General features: G+C 45.9%; 1 protein-coding gene across 2 annotated transcripts in view; it reads right to left on the reverse strand.

Annotated features, from left to right (window-relative positions):
* Positions 1–4,122: 4,122 nt before the first annotated feature.
* Positions 4,123–26,079, reverse strand: part of LOC147421980 (uncharacterized) — a 56,177-nt gene continuing 34,220 nt past the window's right edge. Inside the window, exons 7-8 of one of the 2 annotated variants that reach the window (XM_086503148.1) lie at positions 4,736–4,860; positions 4,123–4,654 (exon numbers count right to left, since the gene is read on the reverse strand). In XM_086503148.1, coding sequence (XP_086359274.1) covers positions 4,510–4,654; positions 4,736–4,860 — 270 coding nt within the window. In that variant the 3' untranslated portion in view covers positions 4,123–4,509. The other variant, XM_086503147.1, reaches the window with a different exon arrangement.

Raw genomic sequence — 26,079 nt, forward strand, 5'->3', positions numbered from 1 at the left:
TTGGCATACCATCGAGCACAAAATGTTAGAGCTCATTAGCTTGCTGGATTGGTGTTCTCCAAAGAGCTTCACAACTTCAATATTGGTGATCCCCAATACTTGGCTAGAAAGAGCTTGCATTAAAGAACTTACAAAACTCACAAGGAAAGAGATTGATCATCAACCAAGGTGAGATATTTCTAGGAGAGCCATAAGGTATGTATTTATTGGTGCTATTCTATTTTGCAAAGGCACAACTAGTGTAATGAGGGGAGTTCTTAAACAAGTGGAGCTATTTTCAAGTTTGAAAGCTTCATGAAGCTTCTCATGAAGAATCATGTGGAGGGCACTTTGGGATAGATATCACAAAGAGGAAATTACTTGTGGTAGGATTGACTTGGCCAAGTTTAAATAGGAATGTAGTTCATTGCTGTAGGTCATCATCTGTGTCTGGCATTTCAAAAGAGGATTTTCATATCATATAATGGCTAGCTATGGTCCTTATAAAAAGTGCAGAGTGTTGACATAATCAATCCAGTTTCAAGTACAAAGAGTGGAAAGCACTACATCATCAATGCACCAGATTACATGACAAGGTGGCTTGAGACAAGAGCTACAAAAAAAAAAGCTACCAAGGAAGTATGATGGTTTCTATTTGAAGTGATTTATTATAGGCTTGGTGTCCTATTGGAAATGGTGAGTGATTAAGGGTCAAGAGATATCACCAGTCAATGCAAGAGCTTCAAATTTCACATGAGTTTTCCACTCTTGACTACCTCCAATGTAATGGTCTTGTGAATATGCACTCTCTTTCATGAGATAGAGTTGCAACCATCAAGCACAATGAGGAGAGAAATGCTAAGCAAAGAGAGAGTTTCAACACACTATTGAAGAAGAAAGGAATTCTTTTGGATGCAATTTGATAGTTTTTTCAACAACACCTTTTAAAGAAAGTTTTTCATAGGGTGGGAAGGACCTTTTATTATCCACGAGGTTTTCACAAATGGAAGCTATCAACTCAAAGATGTAAAGAGGAAGCTCCATGCTAGTAGCATGCATGGATATAGGTTTAACCCTTACATTTCTTGAGCCAAGTAAATAATGTGGAAAGTCATGTAAATAGTGTAAATAGGGCTTGAAACACAGTATGAAGGTTGGGACAAATATATGACGGTTTTTCTTGTACATAGTCTATGTACACGTTTCAATTTCTCTTGGGTTTAGAATCATGAAATGATAAAGAAAATCATATTTCAAAATCCTATGAGCAAGGGATAAAGCAAAGAAAATATTGAATTGAGTTGGAATGTAGACACACAAGTAGTCTAGAAGGCCTATTGGGCCCAAATAGGTCAAAAGGGTGCCCTGTGGTTGTTGTTGGTGTGGAGATATCATAGCTCATGCCTTTTTTTAGTGAAAAGGGTACCAAGAGGCTTACCTTTTGGTTCTAGAGAGAGGAGAGGAGAGAGAACCCTTTCTGAGAAAGTGAGTATGGTTTGAGATTTTTCTATGCGAGAGTGCTCCATCTCTACATATTCCAAGGTTAAAGACTCAATGCGTCAAGTCTTGATGATGCAAGTGGAAGCTCGTGCTTAATCATATTGGCGTGCTTCATATGAACTTTCTATGGTTTATGCCATTGATATTCTTTTTCTCTCTTTCTCTCACTTTCCATATTTGATTAGTTTAAATATGATTAACTTTGAATGTCATGCGCCCACGTTGCTTCTTAAGAATTGTAACGTTAAATGGTAGGTCCCTTTTATTTTAGGTATTACTTAAACGGTTAAAACCAACACATAATACTGTTAAAATTTTTTAGGCTAATTATGCAAGGTTTGAAGCTTCTTCTAGTGTGCTTCATTTTTACATTGAAAATCATAAGAAAATCCCAAAAAGAAGATTTTCCCAGGGCTTAATAACAGTTCCACTTAGATCCATGACGATTATTTAAAGACATTATTTGGGGGACCGAATGAGAACATGCACCATGCACATTCTACCTAATGAGAACCACAAGCAAGTTTTCATGTGTGTATTCAAGCAATGTTCAAAAGAAAAAGCACATTTTTTTGATGGAATTGATGCCAAGAAGTTTCTTTTTTTGAAATAATTGATCCCAAGAATGTTCATTTTTTGTCATAGTATATCTTGCTAAACGTAAACATGACATATTGAGCTTTGACGTCAATAAAGGTTTTTATATCATGTGATAGCACTAGATCTTGCATGACTAGAGCAATGCACATTGCATACAAATTTTAAACAAGATGAAAAGTCGCAATGGTCTGCATAATAGGATGAGTAGGAGTGGGTGTGACCCACTACTCAATGACCTTGATAAGAACTAAGAAAACGAGTGGTCTAAGTATGTAGAAGGCAACAGTTAATGCCTTTTCTACACGAAATAAGAAGAAACCAAGTTTGCCATCATTAACTTGCCGAGTGGCAATAATCAACAAGCTTTATCACAATTGCTTGCAAAAGTTCAATGTAACTACTACATAGCCAATGTAGTAGTTCAACGTCACAGCAAACTTAGATGCTCCTTAAGGGTCCTTTTGTCAACAAGCCCATATATCGAGATCATGGAGATCTCTCCAATGGGGACAAGTTGTTTCACAATTCTGCTAGACATCTAATCAAACAAATGATATCCTAGCACAGACACCTTTGGACTAGAGCACACCTTTTTGCTTTACGTTTAGATAGAGACGAGAAATGGGTGTAATCTAGTTTGGGTGAGGGTCTTGCACTTACAATGAGAAACATTGGGAGGAGTCTTGATGTGCTTTTGGGTATGGCCCTATCCATGATGGAGATCATACCACCACCATCAAATAACCTTCATTCCTCCCGTGATTTGGCCACATATGGTTCTCCAATTATGCCTCTACACATGGTTCAGTTAAGTTGGGTGATTCTCATCAACTTGAGATATGTGGCATTGGAAATGTGAAGCTCTGTACCCATGATGGTATTGAGTTCATGCTTCGGGGTGCTAGACATGTGCCAAAGCTTATCAAGAGCTTGGTTTCAACAAGACAACTTGATGATCTTGGATATATTGCAGTGTTTTGCAATGGTTCCTAGATTATCAGAACAAGTAGCGTGGTCATGCTCAAAGGCCAAAATTCTAGCTCATTATATTCCTTCTACGTCTCTTCTGTGAAAGAGAATTCTATCTATGTAACCGAGCTGCCTTCCTGTCCACAATGGAAGTCATACCACCACCATCAAATAACCTTCACCCCTCTTGTGAACGATCCCCCTCACATTGTCTCTTTCCCAATTATACATACAGGTGAGACTTGGAGAGGGTTTTCTTTATTGGGCTTCTTGGACATTTCTTTGCTTGAGAGAGACCATGTCATATGACAACTGGATGCACACCCATGGTAGTGCATGAGTTGAGACAATGATGGCAAGTAAAGCTGCGAGAGAGATGGGAAGATGTATAGGGGTCCTTGCCCAAATGTACTTTTGCATGGATTGGAATCAGAACCTAGAGAAATAGAGGGAAAGAAAGAACACACAGAGAACAGACACACTCAAATGTGCCTCGACCAAGCATGGAATACAAGTTTTCCATCTTGTGCACATTGCCCCAATCTACAGAAATACCTCCTCTTGCCTCCTAGAGGGCATGATGGCACATTGCCCGAAGAAAGATGAGATTCCTCGTGGTCCTCAAAAAGAAGTACGAGGAGAGTTTTCCACCTCTTGTAACTCGTCATATTGTATATGGCAGGAGAGGCTAAAAAGAAAACAAGCATTAGTCATGTTCTAGCTGGATAAGATTCCTCGTGGTACTCAACTTAAAACAAAGTATGAGAACAATTTTATGCCTCTTATATCTTATTGAAATGTATATGGTTGGAAATTTAAGAGGCTAAAAACAAGCAGTAGTCTTGCTTCTGTTGGAACTGTATAGTTATATTTGAAAGAGTCCCTCTTAACCTAATTAACATTTTTTCTAATTTATCTTGGAGAATGTGACCTAAGGAAGATCAATTAATAGAAGATGTTTTACTATACAGAGAGACTCTAGGGGTGTTTTGTGTGTGTGCGTGTGTGTGTGTGTGTGGTGGTGGTGGTTTTTTTTGGGGGGGGGATTGGATTTCATGTTGGCAAGATGACATATGCATGTGTTGTGCAACTTGTTAAAAGGAAAAAACACCTTACAATTTTGAGAAAGCCAGTAGTCAATGATGAAGGGGTAAAGGATGACCATAACACCTCTACACTTGCACCCACCCCAAAAGGTATGCTATCCCTCTGTGTATTCTTCTGTTTGAGAAATAGTCTGTACAGCTAAAGAATTCTTTCACCTAATTGGGTTTGATTTTCCTCCCATGCGCTTTTGAGATTCCGTGGGGTGTGAGGCTGAGCTTGAACTCCACCCTATCTTGGAGCTTTCAAACACACATGCACAGCAGTTTCGAACTGTTTCGGCTACTGATGCCTTAGATATAAAACTGCCTATGAACAGGGCCCCTAGAGTGGTAACCATTGTACAATTGAATGAAGTCAATAGGCAGGCCCTGTGCTAGGCAGTTCTTGAACAGCTCTATAACACTGAAGGCTGCAAAGGGGAAGGCGGGTCTTCGAATCTCGATACTTGTACACATTATTACATGAAGGCCCTGCACATTTCTCTCGTTCTTGTGGATAGCTACACAATCAAATCACTAGATCGTTAAAAGATAAGTTGAATGGACTAGAAAACAAATGAGGATCTCCTCAGCTTATTTACCTGCATGGTCCAGAAAAAATCTTGGGCAGCTCTAGATCTTGTGAAAATGAGACAACATTGCCGGATGGACCCGTCACCCACCGTATGCTGTTGACAGGAGGTGCCATTGCAGCAGCTTGCTTCTCCTGCCAGCATCAGGAAACGCAATGAGTTATGAAAGAGAGACATGAAATGAAATGCAGATGCCTGTTACATTTGCACAAGGCCTAAAAAAGACTTACGAGACCGGAAATTCATATGCTCATATGATCTAATGTCTAATACAAAAGATAATAGAGGATAAAAATGTAAACAAATAGGTGACCCAGTAGAATAAGCTGGTAAAATCTCTCCCAAACTCTCCTCTTCTGAGTAGGCTGCCACTGTAAGTACCATCAAATAAACACTTTCATCGATAACAGAGGCTAAAAATGTAAACAAATAGGTGACCCAGTAGAATGAGCTGGTGAGAAGGCCGACGGCATCAAGATCTACTCATCTCTGAGGCTCTATCCAGGAGAGTCCTATGAAGAGAGAGTGACGTGCCCACTGGTTTTGCTACACAATGCTGCTCTGGAAAAAATCTGTCACCTGCCTTTGAGTGCATCCTCTGCTACAGCATGTAGAACTCCGTAATAAAGCATCTCTCTCTCTCTCTCTCTCTCTCTCTCTCTCTCTCTCTCTCTCTCTCTCTCTCTCTCTCTCTCTCTCTCTCTCTCTCTCTGTGTGTGTGCGGAACTCTAGCAGAAAAAGCCCAAGGCATCTCTCATCAGTGTAATCCCGAAGGTCCAAAGCCCTCTCTAAAAAGGCACTAAAATCATCCCGCTATCTCATAATATACTAAGTACCAACATAAGTCATGCTACACTCTCTTCCACTCTAAATTGCACAGCTGGTATAACCACTGCTCCAGAGGTATCTCTGTCTGCAATCAGTGGCAAGAGGTGCGAAGAAGGCACACACCAAAGCCCGTGCAACGTGTGAATTCATGTATCTCAGCCGTAAAATAAATCCATCCTCATTTATGGAAAGAAAGTGCTCTTTGTAGCCAGCCATTTTCTTCTCCAACTTGTAAGGAGTCCCCCATGACGCCTCTATCCATTTAAGTGAGATCTTTAAACGTGTGATTGCAAGCAATGGTGCGTCCAAGGAGCCCTCATAGTAAAGCCATGCAACTGAAACAAGGCTGATAATTGTGCATACCAACACCTACAGCCTCCCCCATGGGCCGTGGCTATCTATCGAGATGATTTGAGGGCCAGCCTAGTAGCTAACAATGACCTTGAAGCTGCGACAAGCCATGTGTACTGATCTAGTAAGTGCCTCAACCACTTGAGCAGCAAGCAGGACCACGACAATACAGAAGTTGAATGGAAAACAACAAACTAAACTAGAAAATACACTGTAGACATTGTCACAAGATGGGCACCATGTGCTAATATAAAAGAATGAACTGAACAGACTTTTAACAACTGAACTTAGAGAGAGAGAGAGAGAGAGAGAGAGAGAGAGAGAGAGAGAGAGAGAGAGACGCGACACGGAGTGGCGGAATTCCACCCCAGAGAGTATTGGCCCCAAACCTTGGCGCCCCTTTCGATATTTCTTTATATTGCATCAACACAGTACAAGCCGGTACTCCAGACTCTGCACCTTCGTCTAGAAGCATGTCGAAGAATGAGCCCATGGCCTCATATTCAAAGGCCCTAGGCCCAAAAGTAGTTTACATGAAAAGCTTGAAACTCAAAAGAAACTGGCTAAAAGCATTAGCGCCAAAATCTGCCAGCACGTTTTGCGGAAATCCGTACAACTGCCATGTCAGCATTGTCAACATGAGTTGCCGAAATCCGTACTCCTCCCACATCAGCACTGTCAGCGGAAAATCTGGGTTGCCATGTCAGCAGTTTCTGTGCAAGTTGTGTGTGGGTCCTGCTTTATTTTATTTCCTTTATGTCGCATGAGCCCCATCGGACGGGTCCCATAAGTTGGTAGGACTTCTTCTTCTGTTGTTGCTTGTTCTTCTTAGTTGGCTCTTGAAAGAGAGTAATCGTCCGCGATTAAAGCATATCTGCAAAACAACTCAAGTTAGCTCAAAAAAAATAAAAAAATGAGGGTCATTTCGAAGAACAATCAATTTGCTCTTTGTTTGTTGAGGAGTTTTCTTCCGGCTCTTTTGATCAAGGAGTTGGCTTCTCCTTTCATCCATATCGGAATTCTTGATATTCCGGCATAGTAAAATTAACCATCACACTCAGACCGCATTGATCTTCCACAAGTGTCTTGATGCACTAAAATTACATACCCAGGCAATCTCATCCAATTAGGAATATTCAATGGTTGGCACATCACAATGCAATACAAATGCTCACAGATGCATGTTACAAGACATAGAAACATAAAGTTGCCAGACTCCTCCCGCATAACCTAACAAGGTCCGGGCCGAGAGATATTCAACGACTCCCTCATCACTCCTCCCACATAACCTAAAAAGGTCCGAGATATAGAGGCCTTTTACAACCAAACGCCCTCCAGACCGCAGCCTGCGTCATTTGGAGGTGTTGAGAGTAACCACTGCTCAGACTTCTTAATACTCCTCCCGCATAACCATCCAGGTCCGGGCTGGGAGTAACAACAACGATATTTTTCAAGCATACAACCAAATGCTCCCCAGACATACGTCGTTCGGAGGTTCAAACAAAAGCAAAACAACATTTCTCACTACTCCACCCGGGAGTAAAATCACCAATCATTGAAACCAGTATTAAAACCAAAGTCAAACATTTCAAATCGACACCGAGACAAATTAAAAACAAATACCATCCATTTCAAACAAATTTTCAAACAATACTTTCTAGCTATAAAGAAAAACAAGTAGAGAGTTCACTCGAGGTTTTGTTCGGACAACCGAACTTTGAGGATGACTGGCTTGTCCTTCTGCATCACGATGATGGTTTGGTTCCGAACCTAGAGAGTCGCATCATTCTTGTCGTGCCAAGGCATGCCCAAGGATGTGGAAATCAGCTTTTCCATTATAATCTTGAATAGTCACTGGAAGAGCACCAATGAGCGGTACCACTTTCTGAGTTTGCCTCGTGGCTAGCTCAACTTCAATTTCTCCACCCTCTGCATCATAATCAAAGTGCATTTGCTTCAAGAATTCTCGATGGATGAAGTTCTTTGTAGCTACCGGGTCAAAGAAAATAAGGGCTTTGAAGCCATTGACTTTGCCATATGCTCAAAACAATTCATTTGTACTCTCAAGGCGTATGCCATAGATATCAGGAAGTAGTCCAATAGCGGGTCTAGCTCTCTTAGCTGGAGGTGGCGCTGGGGTTCTGTCGACCGTTGGTGCAGGCGTCGGCTTCGCTGGTCTATCAGTGCGACGGGGACAACTAGAATGGTTATGCCCTGTTTGAAAGCATCCAAAGCATCGGCCTTCTCATAGTAAGGTGTCCCGTTGTTGATGTATCAAACGAGGCCTTTGCGGTTGATTTTCACGAGGCTCTCGAGAATTTGTTCGTTGTTGCCGAGAGTTGTGGTTAGTGGCCGGAGATTCTTCTGTGGTAAACTCTAGCTTTCTCTTCATCCGTTTGTAGCCGACCGCAGCATGGTCCACATAAGTTCTTGCATGGTGGAGACTTGCTTGGATAGACAATATTCTTGCAATGGTGATGGTAGTCCAATGGTGTATTGCTCGCATTGGGCCTCCAAGGGAACAGAGCTAAAGAAGGCCACCAGAAGGTACACGTCGAGAAACCTTTGGTTATATTTGTCCATGGTTTCGGTGGCAAGCATTTTCAAGTTGCCCCCCTCTGCCAAAATATGGACTTCAAACATAGAAGTCATGTAACTACATGCAAAAACTATCTTGAGAGCTTACCAGGTCCTTGGAGCATGCGGTTGTGTCGCGATTGAACTCCACCATTGCATAGCATTATCTTTAAGAAATCCCACTGCTTGAGAACTCTTGGATTCTTCTGTATAGTTCCCCAAAGCATAGATGTTGTCAAATTGTTGTAGGAACTGCAATGCTTTCTTCCGATCTTTCACCCCAGAAAAAGTGAAAAATTTGAATGTCATACCGCCATCTTTGAAATCTTTGGGTTGGTTAGGCGCATATCCCGGGTACGGATAATAAGGGTATCCATATGGGCTCCAACCATTGTAGCCTGGTGGCGGTGGTCGTGGGGGAGGTGGGGGCAACGGCGGTGGCAGAGACGGTTGCATTGGATCAGGGTCAGATGGCTACACCATAATCCTGAAGACTCCCCCGATTGGCACAAACGATTGAAGGTTGCCGGTTGAAAGCCCTCGTACTTTCTGGTGCCGGAGTAGGAGGTACCACCTGAGGCATCAGAGGGGCTAACATGTAAATCAAAAATTGTTGAAAACTTTGCAGCATCGGAAGATTCTGCTGAGGATGCCGCGAAAGAATGTCGTGAAGTTCGTCGAGAAGAAATTGCAAATATTATGTTGAATCCATGAACAAAATGTCTTGGGTTCTTTATGGCTTATGCCTTGTAAGACAGAGCGATGAAGACGGGAGCGCGCCCGATGCGCGATGAAGTAAGGGTGGGAGTGGCCAGTAAGTCCGGGGTGGGAGGACGAAGCTAAAATTTCCAATGAACTTTGGAAGTGGGATCTTGCTCTGTTTGCTCTTTGGTAGGACCGATATGCTTTCAGAAAAGCACACGCCTCATGCTCTGATACCACTGTCACAAGACGAGCACCACGTGCCAATAGAAAAGAACAGACTTTTAGCACTTCAATAACAACTGAACTTAGAGAGAGAGACGACACGCGATACGGAGTGGCGGAATTCCACCCCAAAGAATATTGACCCCAAACCTTGGCGCCCCTTTCGGTATTTCTTTATATTGCATCAATACAGTACAGGACAGTACTCCGGACTCTACACCTTCGTCCAAAAGCATGCCAGAGAATGAGCCCATGGCCTCATATTAAAGGCCCTAGGCCCAAAAGCAGTTTACATGAAAAGCTTGAAACTCAAAAGCAACTGGCTCAAAAGCACTAGCGTCAAAATCTGCCAACGCCTTTTGAGGAAATCTGTACAACTGGCACGTCAGCACTGTCAACTCGTGAGTTGCGGAAATCCGTATTACTGCCACATCAGCACTGTCAACGGAAAATTTAGGCTACCACGTCAACGCTTGTTCTTCTTAGGGTTTAGGCCCCTTGGCCGGGATCTGCAAGTTGGCTTAGGTCTTCAGTGGCTTGACACGTCAGCCGTTTGTGACAGACATGAGACACAACGTGGTGGAGTTCCACCTCAGAAGCACACGAGGCGCCCTTGGCGGTATTTCTTTTCTGTATTGATGATTGTCATGGTTACAACTATTCAGAGTGCACACACACTCTCTATGATACAACATAAGAGTTGCATGATGCAATTTGAGAACTAGTGGTACCCTGGCCTCTTTGTTTTAGAGAGTTGGCCCCAAAAGCAACTTTACAAACACTCATTATCTTTAGAAAGTGCTTGAAAGCACTGAAATGATTTGATATCTTTAACTGGCACTAGAAAGTACCCAAAAAGTACACGGCTTTCATAACTGTTGCCCAAAAGTGGCATCTCAACGCAAAAATCGTACATCACCCCGTCTGCACGTCATTAGCCATGTCAGCAGTTCATACACTCTGGCACGTCATCACTGTCATACAATCGCATGAATCGCGGAGCATTTTGCGGGCTGTCAAGTATGGGTTTGGACTTTTGGAGGACTTGTCAGTTTCAATGTATCATAGCTCAAAATAGTTCTTCTCGAGTCCATAACTACACCAATCTAATATTGAAGTAACACTTCCCAAGTATCAAACACAAGAGGAAGAGTATAGGAAGAGGATGTAAAAGAAGAATACATACAAGCAGGGAAGGAAAGTCCCCATCTTGTAGCCAAAGAGAAAGAGAAGAAAAGGAACCCGCACACGCATGGTCGCATATGAAGAGGGATGTTTCTTGAAAATTTGACAGGTTTGACCATGAGTGGTGAGAAAGTGCTTGAAGGAACATGTTTAGATATGGGAAATCATCTGCGAGTTGTTCACATGGCTTTATATGCTCGCTTTTGTCCTAAAAAGCATGAAAAGCAAGCTTTTTTTAATGTTTATCTACGTTTCAAAATATTCAAAAACCCTCTTAATGGCTGAGAAGAATTTGAAGTCGCAGCAAAAGTCAAGGTTAACCCCCTTCACGAGCTCTACGCATTGACGCAAACGAATTTCAGTTTTGACCAACGTCAAAAATTAGGGCTATACACCAGCAACAAATTAAGGAAAAATGCAGCATGGGTGCGATTGTTATTTCTCAACACTCTTGGTCTAGAGCAAACCACAATGCAAACTTATGATGATTTTCTTGATTGTCAAATTTGATGGCCTTATATGCAGAAAGCCAAGATAAGCAAGAACGGCAAGCCGCTGATGATGTGGCAAGTTGTACGCATGTCTGTGATTCGCGGCACAAGACACGGAAACAGCTACTGATGTGGCAGTACGGACAGGCAGCCTTCAAGCGCTTGCTTTTGGGTCCCGGATGCTTTTAAAACCCAAGCTTTTCATGTAATTTGCCTTTGGCCAAGGGCCTTTAAAAGTGTGCCAGGGCCTCCTCTGTCGGCACATTAGCTTGGGAGCACTTTGGGGAGAGAGGACCCTCAGACAACGAAATACCGACAAGGGGCGCCAGTCTTTGGGGCGAGTACCTCTGGGCATGGAACTCCGCCGTGCCATGTCTCTTTCTCAATTTTGTTCAGATCTATCGATTTCTCTCACATATGTTGCATTAGATCTTTGGCTTGGGGTGTCCAAGCCTAATACACTATCAATGCGACATTGCATTCAATATGGCACGCAACACCGCATATCAAAGGTTTTACAGTCTTTCACGGGGACGGGCACCACGTGCCAACGAAAAAGAACAGATTGAACAACTTTAAGCACTTCAAATATCAACTGAACTAAAAGAGATGCACGACACACGAGACGAGGAGTGACAGAATTCCATCCCAAGAGAACACTGGTCCTAAACCGTGGTGCCCCTTTCGGTATTTCTATATATTGCTAGACCTCAGTACAATACAAGTACTCCAAGCTCTACACCTCCACACTGAAGCGTGCCAAAGAATGAGCCCATGGCACATATTTAAAGGCCCTTGGTCTATGAAAAGCTTTTAACTTAAAAGCATCAAATCCAAAAGTGTTGAGCCCAAAAAGCTACCAGCACGTTTTGCAGAAATCCGTACAGCTGCCACGTCAGTGCAAGCAGCAAAAGTCTCAACATGAATATTCTTGGAAAAGTTATAGTTATAAGCAACCAACTTCTTATTGGAATCGTCAGCAACATGAAGCTTCCAAAGGATCTTATCTTAAGAAGAAATTAGCCATATTAAGATGGGCTTACTTAGTGGGACATATATCCGACCTTAGTCGAGCACTCGATCGTGAATGCCACAATGCTGGACAAGTTCCCCCTCGTGAGCCATGCTCTACATTTAAGTCTTTCTTGTCTGATGGTGGTAAAGTTGAAGATTTATTGATCCTTTTCTTGTGCAAGAGGATTCTTCAAAGGTCTAAGAGGCAACAACTCCCTCACCCTCTCCCTTCTCAACAAGAACCCCTAATATCCGTTGAAACAGTTGAAGATTCAGAAGACTCTGGTTCTTGTGTGACAACCGACCAGCACATAACTCCAACTTTGGCCGTGTTCCAAGCAGAAAAATGTCACCGTCCTTGCAAAACAAAGTCTTTGTCTCTGAACAAACACCAGATGCTGTGGTGAATGATAATTCTTCAAACTTGAAGACTCCACTCCTCACCTTCAGGGATGCAAAGGATAAATCAGATATAGACTCTTGCAACATGACTTCAGTCGCTGCAATTGAATCTTTGGACACAACTTGTTTCGCAAATAAACCTCCAAATACTAATCTGTCTCAGTCTACAACATCCCTTGCAGATTTCCAACCAATAGTCATCGCTCAACAGAAACTCAAGTCACTTTATCAATAGTTTCACTTGATGCGGATAAAGATTCAGTCTTTTCTTGGACAAAGCTTGAAGTTACAAATAACTTTGACAAAGCCACTAATCAAGTTGCAGATGTGATACTCATACTTTTGACAAAGATGAGACAAGTTGAAGATATGAAAAGTTTTCAATTTGGCAAAATAGTTATGGTCAATAATAGTGCCATGACATGGGAATTAACAGTTAGAGCTTTGAATGCAGAAGCACTACAACAATACTCCTGGAGTTTCTACACTACCCTGGATCTTATTTTAAATGGGAGGGAATGTCACGATTGTGACGTATTATGTCTTTGTATTACTTTCTTCACTCACCTTCTTTACTTGATTCTTTTGCAGATACGAAGACGTACCAGATCAAAGACCCCTGTTCTCGAAAGGATGTGTCTCTTCACCCAAGAGTCGCACATGTTCGGCGAATAGCCATGCCTCTTCAGTAAATGGTTGCACCTCTAAGCCAAAGGGTCATGACTCTACAACAAAAAGACACGACCATTGGCCTAGAGTCATGTCTATTGATCTATGGGCATGTCTTTTCATCGTGTCTTTTTAGTTTCTATATAAGAACACCCTTGTTAACAGATTTCAATCAATCAACAGACATTCAGTCTATGAGTCTCTTGTCTTCCAAAATACTTTCGTGTAATCTTTACAGACATTAGTGCCCACTCCTGATGATGAATGATCTGCTCCGATCGGAGAATTTCTTTTGTTCCTCAACCTTGGGAGGTTCCTCAGCAATAGACTGACTTGGAGGCGGTCCCACATAGGCCGGAGTAAACTAACATAGAAAGAATTATGGATCCTCCAATTAGGCGGTAACTCTAATCGAACGTCACATGGTTCACTTAATCAATTATCTTAAATGGCCCATAATAACGATTGGAAATTTTTACCACGTTCCCCTCATGAGTCGCTTGGTTCTTTAGTCTTGCCTTCTCAAACTTAAGTCAGATCAATTGACAGACAGTTAAGTCCAAATTCCTTTTGTGTTTGTCTGCAGCTTTCTTATGTTTTTCCTAAGAGTGTAATATTGCTCTCTTTACTTGCCCGTAGGCAATGTCCATATCCCGGACAAATTCATATGCTACAAATATCTTATCTTTAGTTCAAACGATCGGTGGAAGCAAAGGCTTACCGTAAAGAATCTTAAAGGGTGCCTTCCTCGTAAACAAATGTACCGTATTGTTGTATGCATACTCGACAAGGAGCAAATACTTCTCCCAGTCAGACTGTTTGTTCGATACAAGGATTTCGACGTATCCAATATTATCGAGCTGTCTTGTGAGGATCTCGGTCACTCACAATAGATTTGGGTATCCCATGATGCTTAAACATTTGCGCTAGAAAAATCCTAGCCTTACAATCCAGTTTGATCCTTTTCCTGGAATAAAGTGAGCTTCCTCGCTAAATTTGTCCACAATGGTTCAGATTGCAGTCTGAGTCTTTGAGAGATCCAAGATAAAATCCACCGCAATACTCTCTTAAGGTTGATCAGGCACAATTAAAGGTTGGAATAACCCATGCGTTTTATGCCGATCGTACTTTAACTTTTTGGCAAACCAAGCATTCCTTGACATACTGATCGATGTTTGCTTTAAGGCTTGGCCGAAAGAAATATCTTTCCGATGCTGCCCAGCGATTTCAGCAGCAACAGACCGCCATTTTCAGCCCATAAAACCAGCATTTTCAGATCAACCTTGTACCGCACCCTTCCCCTCTATCCACCTCGCGCTGCCCCTCCTACTCGCCGCCAGCAAGCTTAGCCTTGCCCGCTGCCCCTCGCGCTGCCCTGGCTGCTGCCCGTTGCCCAGACAGCCCGCAGCTGCCTGCTGCCCATTTCAGCCCTCCCCCCCGCCGCTGCCCCCGCTGCTGCCCACTGTCAATCCCGCCCGCCCGCCCCCTCCCGCTGTCTGCCCCTCGCCTGCTTTTTACCTTTAGCCCTCTCCCTCTCCGTTCTTGCTTGATGGGCGTCGCCAGCACCATCGACGTGCTCGGTCCAGCAGGTCTCCCCCCTTTCGTCGACATTCCTCCTCTTCTTCTTCACAGCAACAGACACAGATGGCGGCTCATGCTCCACCACACAGGGACTCCAATGGAGCCCCCTCGCCCGACCCCATTGAGCCCACCATTCGACTTGCTCTCTCACCGACAGAGCAAGCGAGCCTAGCCCCAGAGGTAAGAGTGCTTGCAGGCGACTTCTGTCATTTGCAAGATTCTCGGCACCAGACCTAGCAGAGGAGAGCTGTGTGACCTTCTCCAGGCCCACCTTCTTGCACAGGTGGGCAAGATCTTGGACGTCCAGATCCTCAAACGAGGCTACTATCAGATCGAATTTGAGACCTCCGAGATGGCGGCCAAGGTCATCGCCATGAGTCCACGGACCATTCGAGCAGCACATGCCCACTTTCGACAGTGGAGACATGGTTCCGACCCTGCTTCAGATGTGTTGGTAGAGGAGGCAGACATTCCCACCTCCGTCTGCTTTCCTGGTTTGCGGAGGGAGTACCTACCACTTTTGTCCAAGATGGGCTCAGCGATTGGGACTGTCCTTGAGACACCTCGCACGACAGCCTCAGTAGCTGCCAAGGCAGCCGGCATTCCCTCAGTTCGCGTTCTGGTTAGGGATACTCACTCTCTTCCGAAGGTCCTCCATTCTTCCTCAGGTGAGTGGGGGTTGGTTTAGACAGAGCGTGGAGTATTCGGGCCTCCCGAACCAGTGCTTCATTTGTCGACAGATGGGCCATCTTGCAAAGGCCTGTCCACGGAGGAGGCCCCAACCTACACCACAGACTCAGCCCCAACCTGCAAGGGCTGGCCACAAGCCACATGAAGAGACAAAGAGCACACAGGCCCAGCCACCCTCCGAGCCTGGGGCTCCAGCGGAGGAGGGATGGAAGCAGGTTCATGGTCGACAGCGGCAGGGACCACAACGACAGCCTGGTACTCAGAGTGGTCCTCAGGTGCCTGCCCAGCAGCAGTGGGTTCCCACGGGGAACCGATTCGGTCCTCCTGAGCAGGACGAGATCCCTGCTCCAACCCCCACCTCAGCTTCACCCTCGACAGCCCCTCCTCCTCCTCCCGAGTTCCCCCCCCCTCCTCATCAGCCTCCCCCCCGCCTCCTGTTCCCGCCGCCTCTCCCCCTCCTCCCTATACTTTTTCCGACCCCCCCACCCCTCTTCTCCCCCTCCTCCCCTTGCTCCTACACCCCCCCCCCCCCCCCCCCCCTACCCCCCCTCCCGCTCCAGTTCCACAGTTGACTCAGGGGGCAGAGCCATCTCCGACTGCTAGGAGATCTCTTGGCAGCGCCTTTGCCATGAGTCGCTTGGCGAGAGAGGGACTGCCTTTCTTGCGACCCCCTCTACAAGTACAGACGTCTCCCTTTGCAACAGCCCCTCGAGGCTCACGAGCTTTGACATTCGGCGCCGATGGGACTTCTTTGCCTACGACTTTACACGTTTTCTCGGCGACTCCTCTTCAGACCTTGAGGCAGCGTGCTTCAAGGTTCATGTTCTGTTCCTTGCAGCCAGGGGATTAGAGGCCTTGGACTCGGCAGTTGGCTTCTTTTTTCCCCTTTGCGGCAGGGACCAGACTGAGTGGACCCTCGACTCAGTGTTGGAGTGGCTGCATACACAGACCCTAGAGTTCTCTCATCACATGGGAGACCTAGGAGTTACAGACATGCCTTTGACTCTGTGGCCATTGGCTAAGTTTGCGGTGACTCCTCCAAATGCAGCAGGATGCAGACACGTTATGGTTCACTTCTTTGCTGATACTCAGTGCTCGCCATGCTATGTATACATTCATGAGGACTCCTGGACAGAGGAGGTTGCTTTACGTACGGCTCGGGCTACTTGGGCTTGGGCCAGACACTCTTTGCACTCACACCTATCAAGAGGACGCTCGGATGTGGATTACTCCCCATCCAAGCCAGCCTCGAAGATAGCACGTTTAGTTGCTGCGGGCAGCATCTGTTCTTTCTCGCTCCCCATGAGGATCGTCTCATGGAACGTATAGGGACTAGGTGGGCCCCAGTTTCAGCGTCAGCTGGGTGGATTGCGTCAGGAGCTTCAGCGTTGCCTTGTGGGAGGAGAGATTGATCTCCTTATGCTACAGGAGCATCATCTATGTGAGAACCGCATCAGACTATGTGGTCAGCTCTTGCGTGGACGATATGATACTCTTTGGTCAGCTGCTTTTGGAAATCGAGGCATCCAGGGTGGGGTATGTATGACTATTGCGGAGTCTCTACAGCAGGCCATTGTGGGCAGAGGGATTATTGTGTTAGGCAGGGCTCAGTGGATCACTGCCTTGTGGGCTTCCTGAAAATTATGCGCCCAATGTGGCGAGTGCACGAGCAGAGTTTTGGTCACAGATTGTTGAGTCTCTGCCGCAAGCAGAGCAGTGGTGCATTGGGGGTGACTTCAACATGTTGGAGGACCCTTCCGACAGGATTGGTAGTAGCCACGCTATTGTGCAGGGAGTTGAGCTGGCAGCTTGGGAGAGGTTTTGTATGACTCTGAGAGTTTCGAATGTGTGGCAGCACTCTAGCTTTGTGAGGCCCCCAGACAGCTTGGCCTTCTCTCGTTCGGACCACAGAGTGGGAGGAGTAAATCCATCGCGGATAGATCACTTCTACACTAGTGACTTTTTCTATGACTTGGGTGGGACAGTTGGCATCCTGGCAAGGACTTCCTTCTCCGACCATGCACTAGTGATCCTCACAGTGACAGATAGGCAGAGGCGGGGGGAGCACGATGCTATGCATCCCTGAGAGGGTCTTGTTGGACTCTGCACTCAGAGAGCGAGTGGAGGCTCTTTGGACAGAGAGCTTGGACATGCAAAATTCTCCTACTGACAGAGTGGCCTCATGACTAGCTCAGCTTAGTCGTTTCTTTCTTCAGGAGTCCTTGACTCGCCTGACTGCAGCGAGAGAGGAGGAGCAGCGTCTCAGGCGGGGCAATGCTTCCTTGCAAAGGATGCAGGAGCAGCATCCAGACAATCCTTGGTTGGAGGAGCAATTACAGCAAGCTCGCTAGGAGCTTGTTAGCACAGAGGAGCGACGCCATGAGTTTGCTTTTCACCGACAGGCATCTCAATGGACACAGGTGGGTGACAGAGTGACTGGTGCTTTCTTCGAGGCAGTGGGACCTCGGCATACGCATGCCAAGGTCAGTCAGTTGAGGAGGCCCGATGGGTCAGTTGCTTCTGAGCCAAAGGACATGCGTGCAGTTGCTACTGACTTTTACCGTGAGTTACTATCTGCAGAGCCTCAGTCAGAGCGTCAGGATGCATGCAGGGAGCAGGTGTGGGCACAGATGCCTTGCCTTGTGACTGAGGAGATGAGTCAAAGACTTCAGCTTCCACATCAACTTGAGGAGTTGCAAACGGCTCTTAGTGCACTCCCCCGTGGTAGCTGTCCAGGTGAGGATGGCTTGACTCCCAGTTTTTTCTTGGAGTACTGGGACTTGCTTTGCCTAGATCTCTATAGTGCTTTTCAGTACATCTTGCACACAGGAGAGATGCCTGACAGCATGAGTGAGGGTCTGATCTACCTCATTCCCAAGGAGGATGGCTCCTTGGATGAGATTCGACAGTGGCGCCCCATCACCATCCTCAACTCAGCCAACAAAATTCTTGCCAAGGCTCTGAGTTTGAGGATCCAGCCACTTCTAGAGAGCCTTATACATAGGACTCATACTGGTTTTGTCAAGGAGCGTAGTATCCTTGACAACATCTTTACTTTTTTGGAAGCTTCTGCCCTAGCGAGGCTCCGTGGTGAGGATCTGGTGATTCTTCTTCTCGATTTTGGGAAGGCCTACGGCAGAGTTGACTGGGACTTTCTGGAGGGCACTCTACGCAGGATGGGCTTTTCAGATACTTGGATCAGAGGGGTGTCAGCTTTGAACAGACGAGCACACAGTCAGGTACTTTTGTCAGGAGATAGAGGCGATCGTTTCATGCTCACACATTTGGTCAGACAGGGCCGCCCTCTGGCCCCCTTCCTGTTTCTGTTCTATGCTGAGGCGATGAGCAAGTTTTTGGTGTCGCAGCAGGTTGGTTTGCGGGGCTTAGCACTTCCTATTTGGGGAGATGAGCTACTGGACACTGAGTTTGCTGACGACTCAGCCTTGTACTTGGATGGCCAGGAGGCCAACCTCCACAGGTGCGAGCAAGCTCTTGGGACCTTCTATTGTGCATCTGGCGCACTGACCAACTGGAGAAAGACAATGGCTTTCTCAATTGGTAGTGCTCATGTGCCTGATTGGATGACTGGAGAGGGTTTTAGGTGGATTCCCCCCAGGGACTGCAGTTCGGTACTTGGGTTGTCAGGTTAGTTTGGACTTGTCTCCCCAGCAGCAGATTGCTCCCCTCCTCATGTCTATCAGGAGGAAGTTGTTACACTGGAGCTCAGCACGACTCTCTTTGGCTGGCACAGTAGTAGTGGCAAACCAGGTGTTGTTGGTGACTATGTGGTACATCACTTCTTGCTGGATCTTCTCGAGTTCTTGTATCAGCCAGGTAGAGAGGCTGATCAGGAACTTCCTTTGGTCAAGATGTGACACTCAGATAGCCCGAGCCAAAGTGGCTTGGCAGGTCATCACTCTTCCTTGTTCACAGGGAGGGCTTGGGATCATTGACCCAGCACAAAAGAGCAGAGCCCTTCTTGGGAAGTTCATAGTCAGAGGACTTCTTCCAGGTGAGGAGCCCTGGAAGGAGTTCTTGCTACAGCTGCTTCGTGCTAGGGTGCCTCAGGCGGGAGGCCCCTGGCGACCTTCGACCAAATGGATCTTCACAAAAATGCGTAGAGTTGGTTTGAGCAGGAGGCTGGAGGACCGCTTCGCTGTGAGATTGCTTCGATCTTGGGAGCATTTGTGGCCAGGCCTGGAGCAGCGACAGCCTACTTGCACAGAGGAGCGCCTACGACAGCCCCTTGTTTGGAATCCCATGGTTAGCACTCAGAGAGGCCACTTGGTTGGTAGTCGGCCTCATGTTTCTTGGGGTCCCATGGCAGCGGGTCCAGCACGCTCTTTAGGTGACTGGTTAGAGTTTTCAGGCTTGTCAGAGGAGTTGCAGGGTTTCCAGCTACAGGGCATGAGAGGGGTGCAGAGCATGTGCCAGGACATCTTAGAGGCAGTTCCAATTGAGTGGCTCACACCTCTCGAGCCAGTAGCTCCTAGGTGGATGGGAGCCTTCACACGACTCGAGGTTCTCATCTCAATCCGGGCCTGCTCAGAGACTGTTCCCTCCCTTTTTTTCGAGTTACAGGGTGAGGGACGCTTACAGCGAGTTGCAGTAGAGGCCCGCGGGTGGCAAAGTGCTGTTTTCAGAGGATCCGAGTGGTGGGCATCTGTGGGAGGACTTGTGTCATCCATCTTGACCCAACAGCTCTTGAGATTGGACACTAAAGACTGTGGGCTTGGGAGGGACCCTTTCTCTTCTGCAGACCACCCAAGTGTCCCTTTCTTTCAGTACACTGTTCGACTGGGACGTCACGTACTGGCAGCACATAGAGAAGCTCGCCCAGTTGCAGCACCTCATTGGCAGGAGGAGGGTCTCACAGTTGAGTTCTTGGCAGCCTTTTGGGAGAGGTTGTGGGACTCCAGATACCCGAGGCCAGTCACCTTGTTTCAGAGGTTGGTCGCACGCAGAGCTACAGCAGTTGGGAGTTGGCTAGTGCATAGTGGTCTCTCGGCTACATGTGCAGCTTGTGACCATCTTGTGGAGAATCAACATCACTGTCTTTGGGACTATCCTTTGGCACACCAGGTGTGGCTTCGTGTTCTTTGGCTGATGCCTGCTCTTTCCACGGCTCGACAGTACACTTGGGGAGCAACTGCTTGGTCCACCCTCACGGGCCCGGCACTTCAGTTTGAGCTATCTTCCACAAGCAAGATGATAGTGATGTAGGGGGGGGGGGGGGGGGAGAACTACACTCCAACCTGCCACAGAGCTTACTTCACAGGAGTGGTGCAGTGAGAGAGCGGAGTGTTGGGAGCTCATCAATGGCCTGACACTCTAGTTCATCTGACGGGCCCGTTGCTTCCGCATCTTTGACGCTCGCCCCGTGCCACCAGCAGAGACTGTTCGTGATCTTTGGCTAGAGCTGATCCACACTCTCAGAGGACAGCTCGAGGGACTACAGGGCAGCTCCGACCTCATGCAGGAGCGCAAAGAGGCTTTCCTTCGACTCTGGCGTCCTGGGCCTTTCTACACCATGGTCCAAGGTGTACTCCGATGGCATTACCGACCACCTGTGTGGCTTTTCCCTCCCCCCATTTCTTGATTTAGCCCCATTGTACATATGCTGGTTTTTTATTCATTGGGAGAGTCTCCCACCATGGTTGTTGTAGCCCTCTCTTGAAGAGGTGGTTGTAGCCCTATGGGCAGTTTCAGTAACTAATAGAAGGAAAAAAGTAACCCTTGTGTTTGTGCGGAGTACTAGATCCGAGCTGATTCCGTAGACACTTCCAATGCACATCACATTGGTATCAGAGCTTTGTGTGTGCTTCGGCTTCGCGAACTCAAGGGAAGAACGTAAAGAAGAACCCCAAGAGAAATAAAGAACCATCCAAAGAACCTCTCCCAATTTTTTTTCCTGAAAGAATCTTTGAGTCCCGACCATGGGCTTAACAGATGCCATCTTCATTGCCATGTCTTTGAAGGAAGATAGACATCGGATACACGACAACCCAGATCTTGAGTACAAGGATCTACTTGCCTCGTATGCGGATATGGAAGGAGTGAGACTGGACCCCTAACCCTCTTCTGCATTCGCATGTAGCGTGCATCCACTTCCATCGACAAGAAACCCTTGGAATTACCTCCAAGCACCCTTACCTTTCAGCTTCACCCGCAATGTTTTCACGACAAGACTATTCGAGTGGTCGTACTTGCTCGCAAGGGAGAGTCGGCACGAAGGCTGGTATTCTACGACAATAGTAAGGCTACCTAGTAACTCGTGTGGTAGGTGTTGACATCACACCAAATCTACATCCGCAGTATCCATCCGTTTGGAGGAATCTTCATTGGTTAGGCATCCACAAGCATCAGAAGCAGTCAACATTACAAGTACAGATAGAAGTTCGGCAATTGTGCCTCACCTTTAACAAGGGGGGATGTCACATGCGCACTTCACTTGCGCTATGGAGAAATGCTTTTGCTACAGACTAGCATGATCCATTAGCTTAGGACTCAGTCTGGCACCTTTGTGAGCCTCTAGCAAGACATGCATGTCCAGGCCGGTCAATACCCTCTCTTGCACAGGATAGCATTTCATCATGCAGGCATTTTACCGCGTGAACCACCTCTTAAAGGTCATTTATTAATAAGTGACTTTTCATTTATCCTTGTTGAAATGTAGGTAGGGCAAATGACTAAAGGAACTATAAAAGAAACCCATTGGGCGCTCAGTAGAGGCAAAAGAAGCAAGGACAAGGAGGCAAGCACCCACGACAATGCAGCCTATATGCAAAGGGTGGCCAGTCCAAAGGCACACTAGCCGTACATTTATGCCTTAGACCTGTGAAGGAGCAGAGTGGTGTAAGTCTTAACACCCTCTCAACACCTGATGCTGAACAAACCTGAAGCCGAAGATGTGAGGCAAATGATGAAGATGTCTGCTGCAATGTCCATTGAAGGACAATACTCCGACGAACTCCGCGAGTGTAGCAACAATTTGGGGTGTCTCAACCTCCGAGAGATCTCCATGGTAAAGTGTCATCACGAGCAGTGTAGCAAATTGTAACAGACTTGGACACTCCAAGTTGAGAATCTACCGTGACAACACCAAATAACCACTTCAAAACAGTTCATAGTTCACAATTTATTCGACACTGGCCCGGCGGACTTCCGTGCCTAGAGATAATGGCCCCAAGGACTGGCACCCCTTTCGGTGTATTAATTTGAATTCAAAGTACAAGAGTGCGGGCAGGGGCTCACACTCGGACTCTGCGTCCAGATGCTCTGAGTTGTGAGAGGCCTGCTCATATATTTAAAGATTACAAGGGTTGCTAAAAGCAGAGCCCAAAAGCTGAAAATCAAAAGCTCTGATAAAATAAAGCAGTTCAAACTTTCCCTCTCTCAAGCCTTAGCAAATAAAGCAAAAAGCTTTTTAGATAAAAGCTTTCTCTCTCTCTCTAATTCCTTGCGTAGGAAATAAAGCAGCCACAATTTGCGCAAAAAGCTTTTTAGATAAAAGCTTGCTCTCTCTCTCTAATTCCTTGCATAGGAAATAAAGCAACCACAATTTGCGTAGCAAAGGCATCGCCCAAAAGCTGTCAGCGCTGCCACGTCATCTCCGCAATTCGCGCCACGATTCACGGGCTGCCATGTCAACAGACAGTACGAACTTGCCACGTCAGCATTTCACTATTTCCTACAGAGGGTGTGTGTGTGTGTGTATAGCGGGCAGCCACGTCATCACTTTGTGACATACCCCCCTCTTGAAAGCATTGTAAACGCCCTCGATTACGCCTGCAAAACAGACAAAAGCCATAAACTGTCTAAACAGACACTGACTCTTAGTACCTACACACTAGGAACACACATCTAGCAGATGTACCGATCGACAGTCACATCACACACCATCACAGGACATCATATGACATTCAACATTCATTCAGATCTTAGACCATGATTTATCGGCAATGCAGTTAGCAATCGCATCTAGATCTAGTCGGGACCTCATAGATGCCCGACCCCTATTGCAACCATGTCTATTCGAGATCATTTAGACCAAAATGCTGCAGTCATTTCGTCTATCAGTTCCTGCACTTAAAAACAAGTCAAGAACAAATCAGTTTCATATTCCGAAATTCCATTTCATAAAGTCATATAGCAGAATACTGTCAGCTCTCAGTATCCCTGAAGCTCAAAGAGACATCAGTGACTCTAGTATTCTAAAAATCAAGGCATCTGTTGACAAAGGAGCAGAGTAACTTCCCTCTTGTGCATCCCACTGCACCAGATCTCCGGCCAAGCTGAATTCTAGATTCCATTTGGAATAGACTATGCTAAACCAAAAGCTTCAAGGTAAAGGTTCACAATCTGAGGAGTATCTGCTAGGTCCTCCTCCTCCATCCACTTCGCATCCAATGCAAGATAGGGTTCTTGAATTTAACCAAGAACCGCCTTCGTACTTCACCCTTATTCTTTGTGTCCTTATGTACCAAAATCTGTTCACGAACAAGGATCTCCTCATTTTCCTTCACTTCGGGTTGCTCATCGGGCTCCCCATCATCAGGCACATTACCTTTGAAAGGTTTCAAGACTCACATGAAATGCATTGTGAATCCTCCAAGTGTCAGGCAGTTTCAATCGAAAGGAGATATCATTGATCTTTTTGGAGATCTGGAATGGTCCGTAGTATCACATACTAAGCTTTGGAAAAGGCCTCTCCTTTCCCTTCTTCTTTCTCAGGCGTGCTTTCTCAAAACGTAAGAGCACCCTATCATCCTCCTTCAATTTCAAATCGCGACGATGGCGATCGATCCCCTGCCTTTTTCTGTCGTTCTTGAGATTTCTGCAAAGCCTCACGGACTTTGGCAAAAGCCGTATCTAAGTCACGCGTGTATTCATCCGCTTCAAAAATCTTATCTTTCGAGCTTAGGTAGGGTGGAACCTTCGCAGCACCTTCAACAATCTCAAATGGCGCCTTCCCCCTCGAAGAGTGTATCGTGTTATTGTAGGCAAATTCCACCAAAGGTAGATACTTTTCCCATTGAGTCTTCTGATCTGAGATGTAAGACTTCAATAAATCTAAAACCACTGAATTGGCAATCTCAGATTGCCCGTCAGTCTGCGGGTGGAAAGATGACGAGAACTGCAACCGCGTGCCAATGTTCTCCCAAATTGCCTTCCAAAAAAAGACTCGTAAATCTGGGGTCCCTGTCGGAGACAATCGTCTCAGGCATGCCATGTAATCTGAAAATCTGGGCCACAAACAGTCTCACTAAGTGATTTGGCTTGACTGTTTTCTTCACTGGAATGAAATGAGCCTGTCTAGATACCATCGTGACCACTCTGTGTTCTCGGGAGATCAAAAATGAAATCCATTGCAATACTTTCCCAGGGGCGGGTGGGTATGGGCAAAGGCTGTAACAATCCCTGTGCCTTATGCCTGTCAAACTTGACCTGGCATACCAAGCAACTGCCCACAAACTCGTCCACATCCTTCTTGAGTCTCTGCCAAAAGAAGTATCTCTCTACCCCTTTCATGGTGGTAGCAATGCCGCGATGACCCGTAAAAGGCGGACAGAGGCATTCGGTCATAACCTTTTCCCTCAACGGCTGTTTAACGCACAACATGGTTTTCCTCATCAAGTAGCCATCCCGAATGGAATATCCTGCTATTGTCTCTCCATCCTGTATCCGTGTGAAAACGTCTACAAAATTAGGATCTGTGGCATACTGGTCGACCATATCCTCGAAGCTCCTATGATGTATCGCGGAAATAGCCAGAATCAACAACGTCCGAGACAAAGCATCTGCCACCAAATTCTTATGTCCCTGAACATGGACAATCTGGAAGTGAAACTGTGACAAGATGTTCACCCACCGCGTCTGCTTTTCCGATAGTTGCTTCTGTGACAAGAAGTAGCGTAAACTCTGATGGTCTATAAAGACAGTAAAATCCGCTCCGAGTAGGTAATGCCGCCACTGAGTAAGATATACCTTCATAAGTTCAGAATAGTCTGAACTCACGAATTATAAGAGGGAATAAAGCACTCATAAAACTATAAAAGCAAGAGACACAAGAAAAGAAAAGAAAAACAAAAACAAACAAACAAACAAACTAAATCACTTTGTTTGCTACGAAACAAAACTAGATAAAACAAAACATTATTAACTTAAAAATGTTTAAAAATGTTTTTAGAAAAGGCATGTGTAAAATAAGTTGACGCAACTTACTTGGCTTAAAACAAGTACTCAACTTTAAGCAAAAAAAGGATAAGACATCTTAAAAACTTAATCCTAGAAATCAAACTTCACCACAACAGCTTCTAACGGAACACATTCTTAAGTCCTCAGGTAAGCTAAATACAAAATCTAAAAATGAATACTACTACAAACCTACGAAGAGCAAAGAACCAAACTTGACAATATGTGATCTCAACTTCGTTGCTTGTCCAAACAGGAAGAATAAAATTATCACCTTTATCATGCATAGCTTGGACAACAGCTATGACATCCCTACTCACGTCGTCAGTGCCCAAGAGTAGGTGCAGGTTTATATAGAGGTCATTCATGCTTTGAACGTACTCTACAAAACCAACGAGCTGAGTTTCTATCACCCTCCGGAGGTGATGGGCATACTCAGCCATG

The sequence above is a fragment of the Adiantum capillus-veneris genome, chromosome 27, assembly GCF_014529385.1.
Source record: "Adiantum capillus-veneris isolate H3 chromosome 27, ASM1452938v2, whole genome shotgun sequence".
NCBI lineage: Eukaryota > Viridiplantae > Streptophyta > Polypodiopsida > Polypodiales > Pteridaceae > Adiantum > Adiantum capillus-veneris.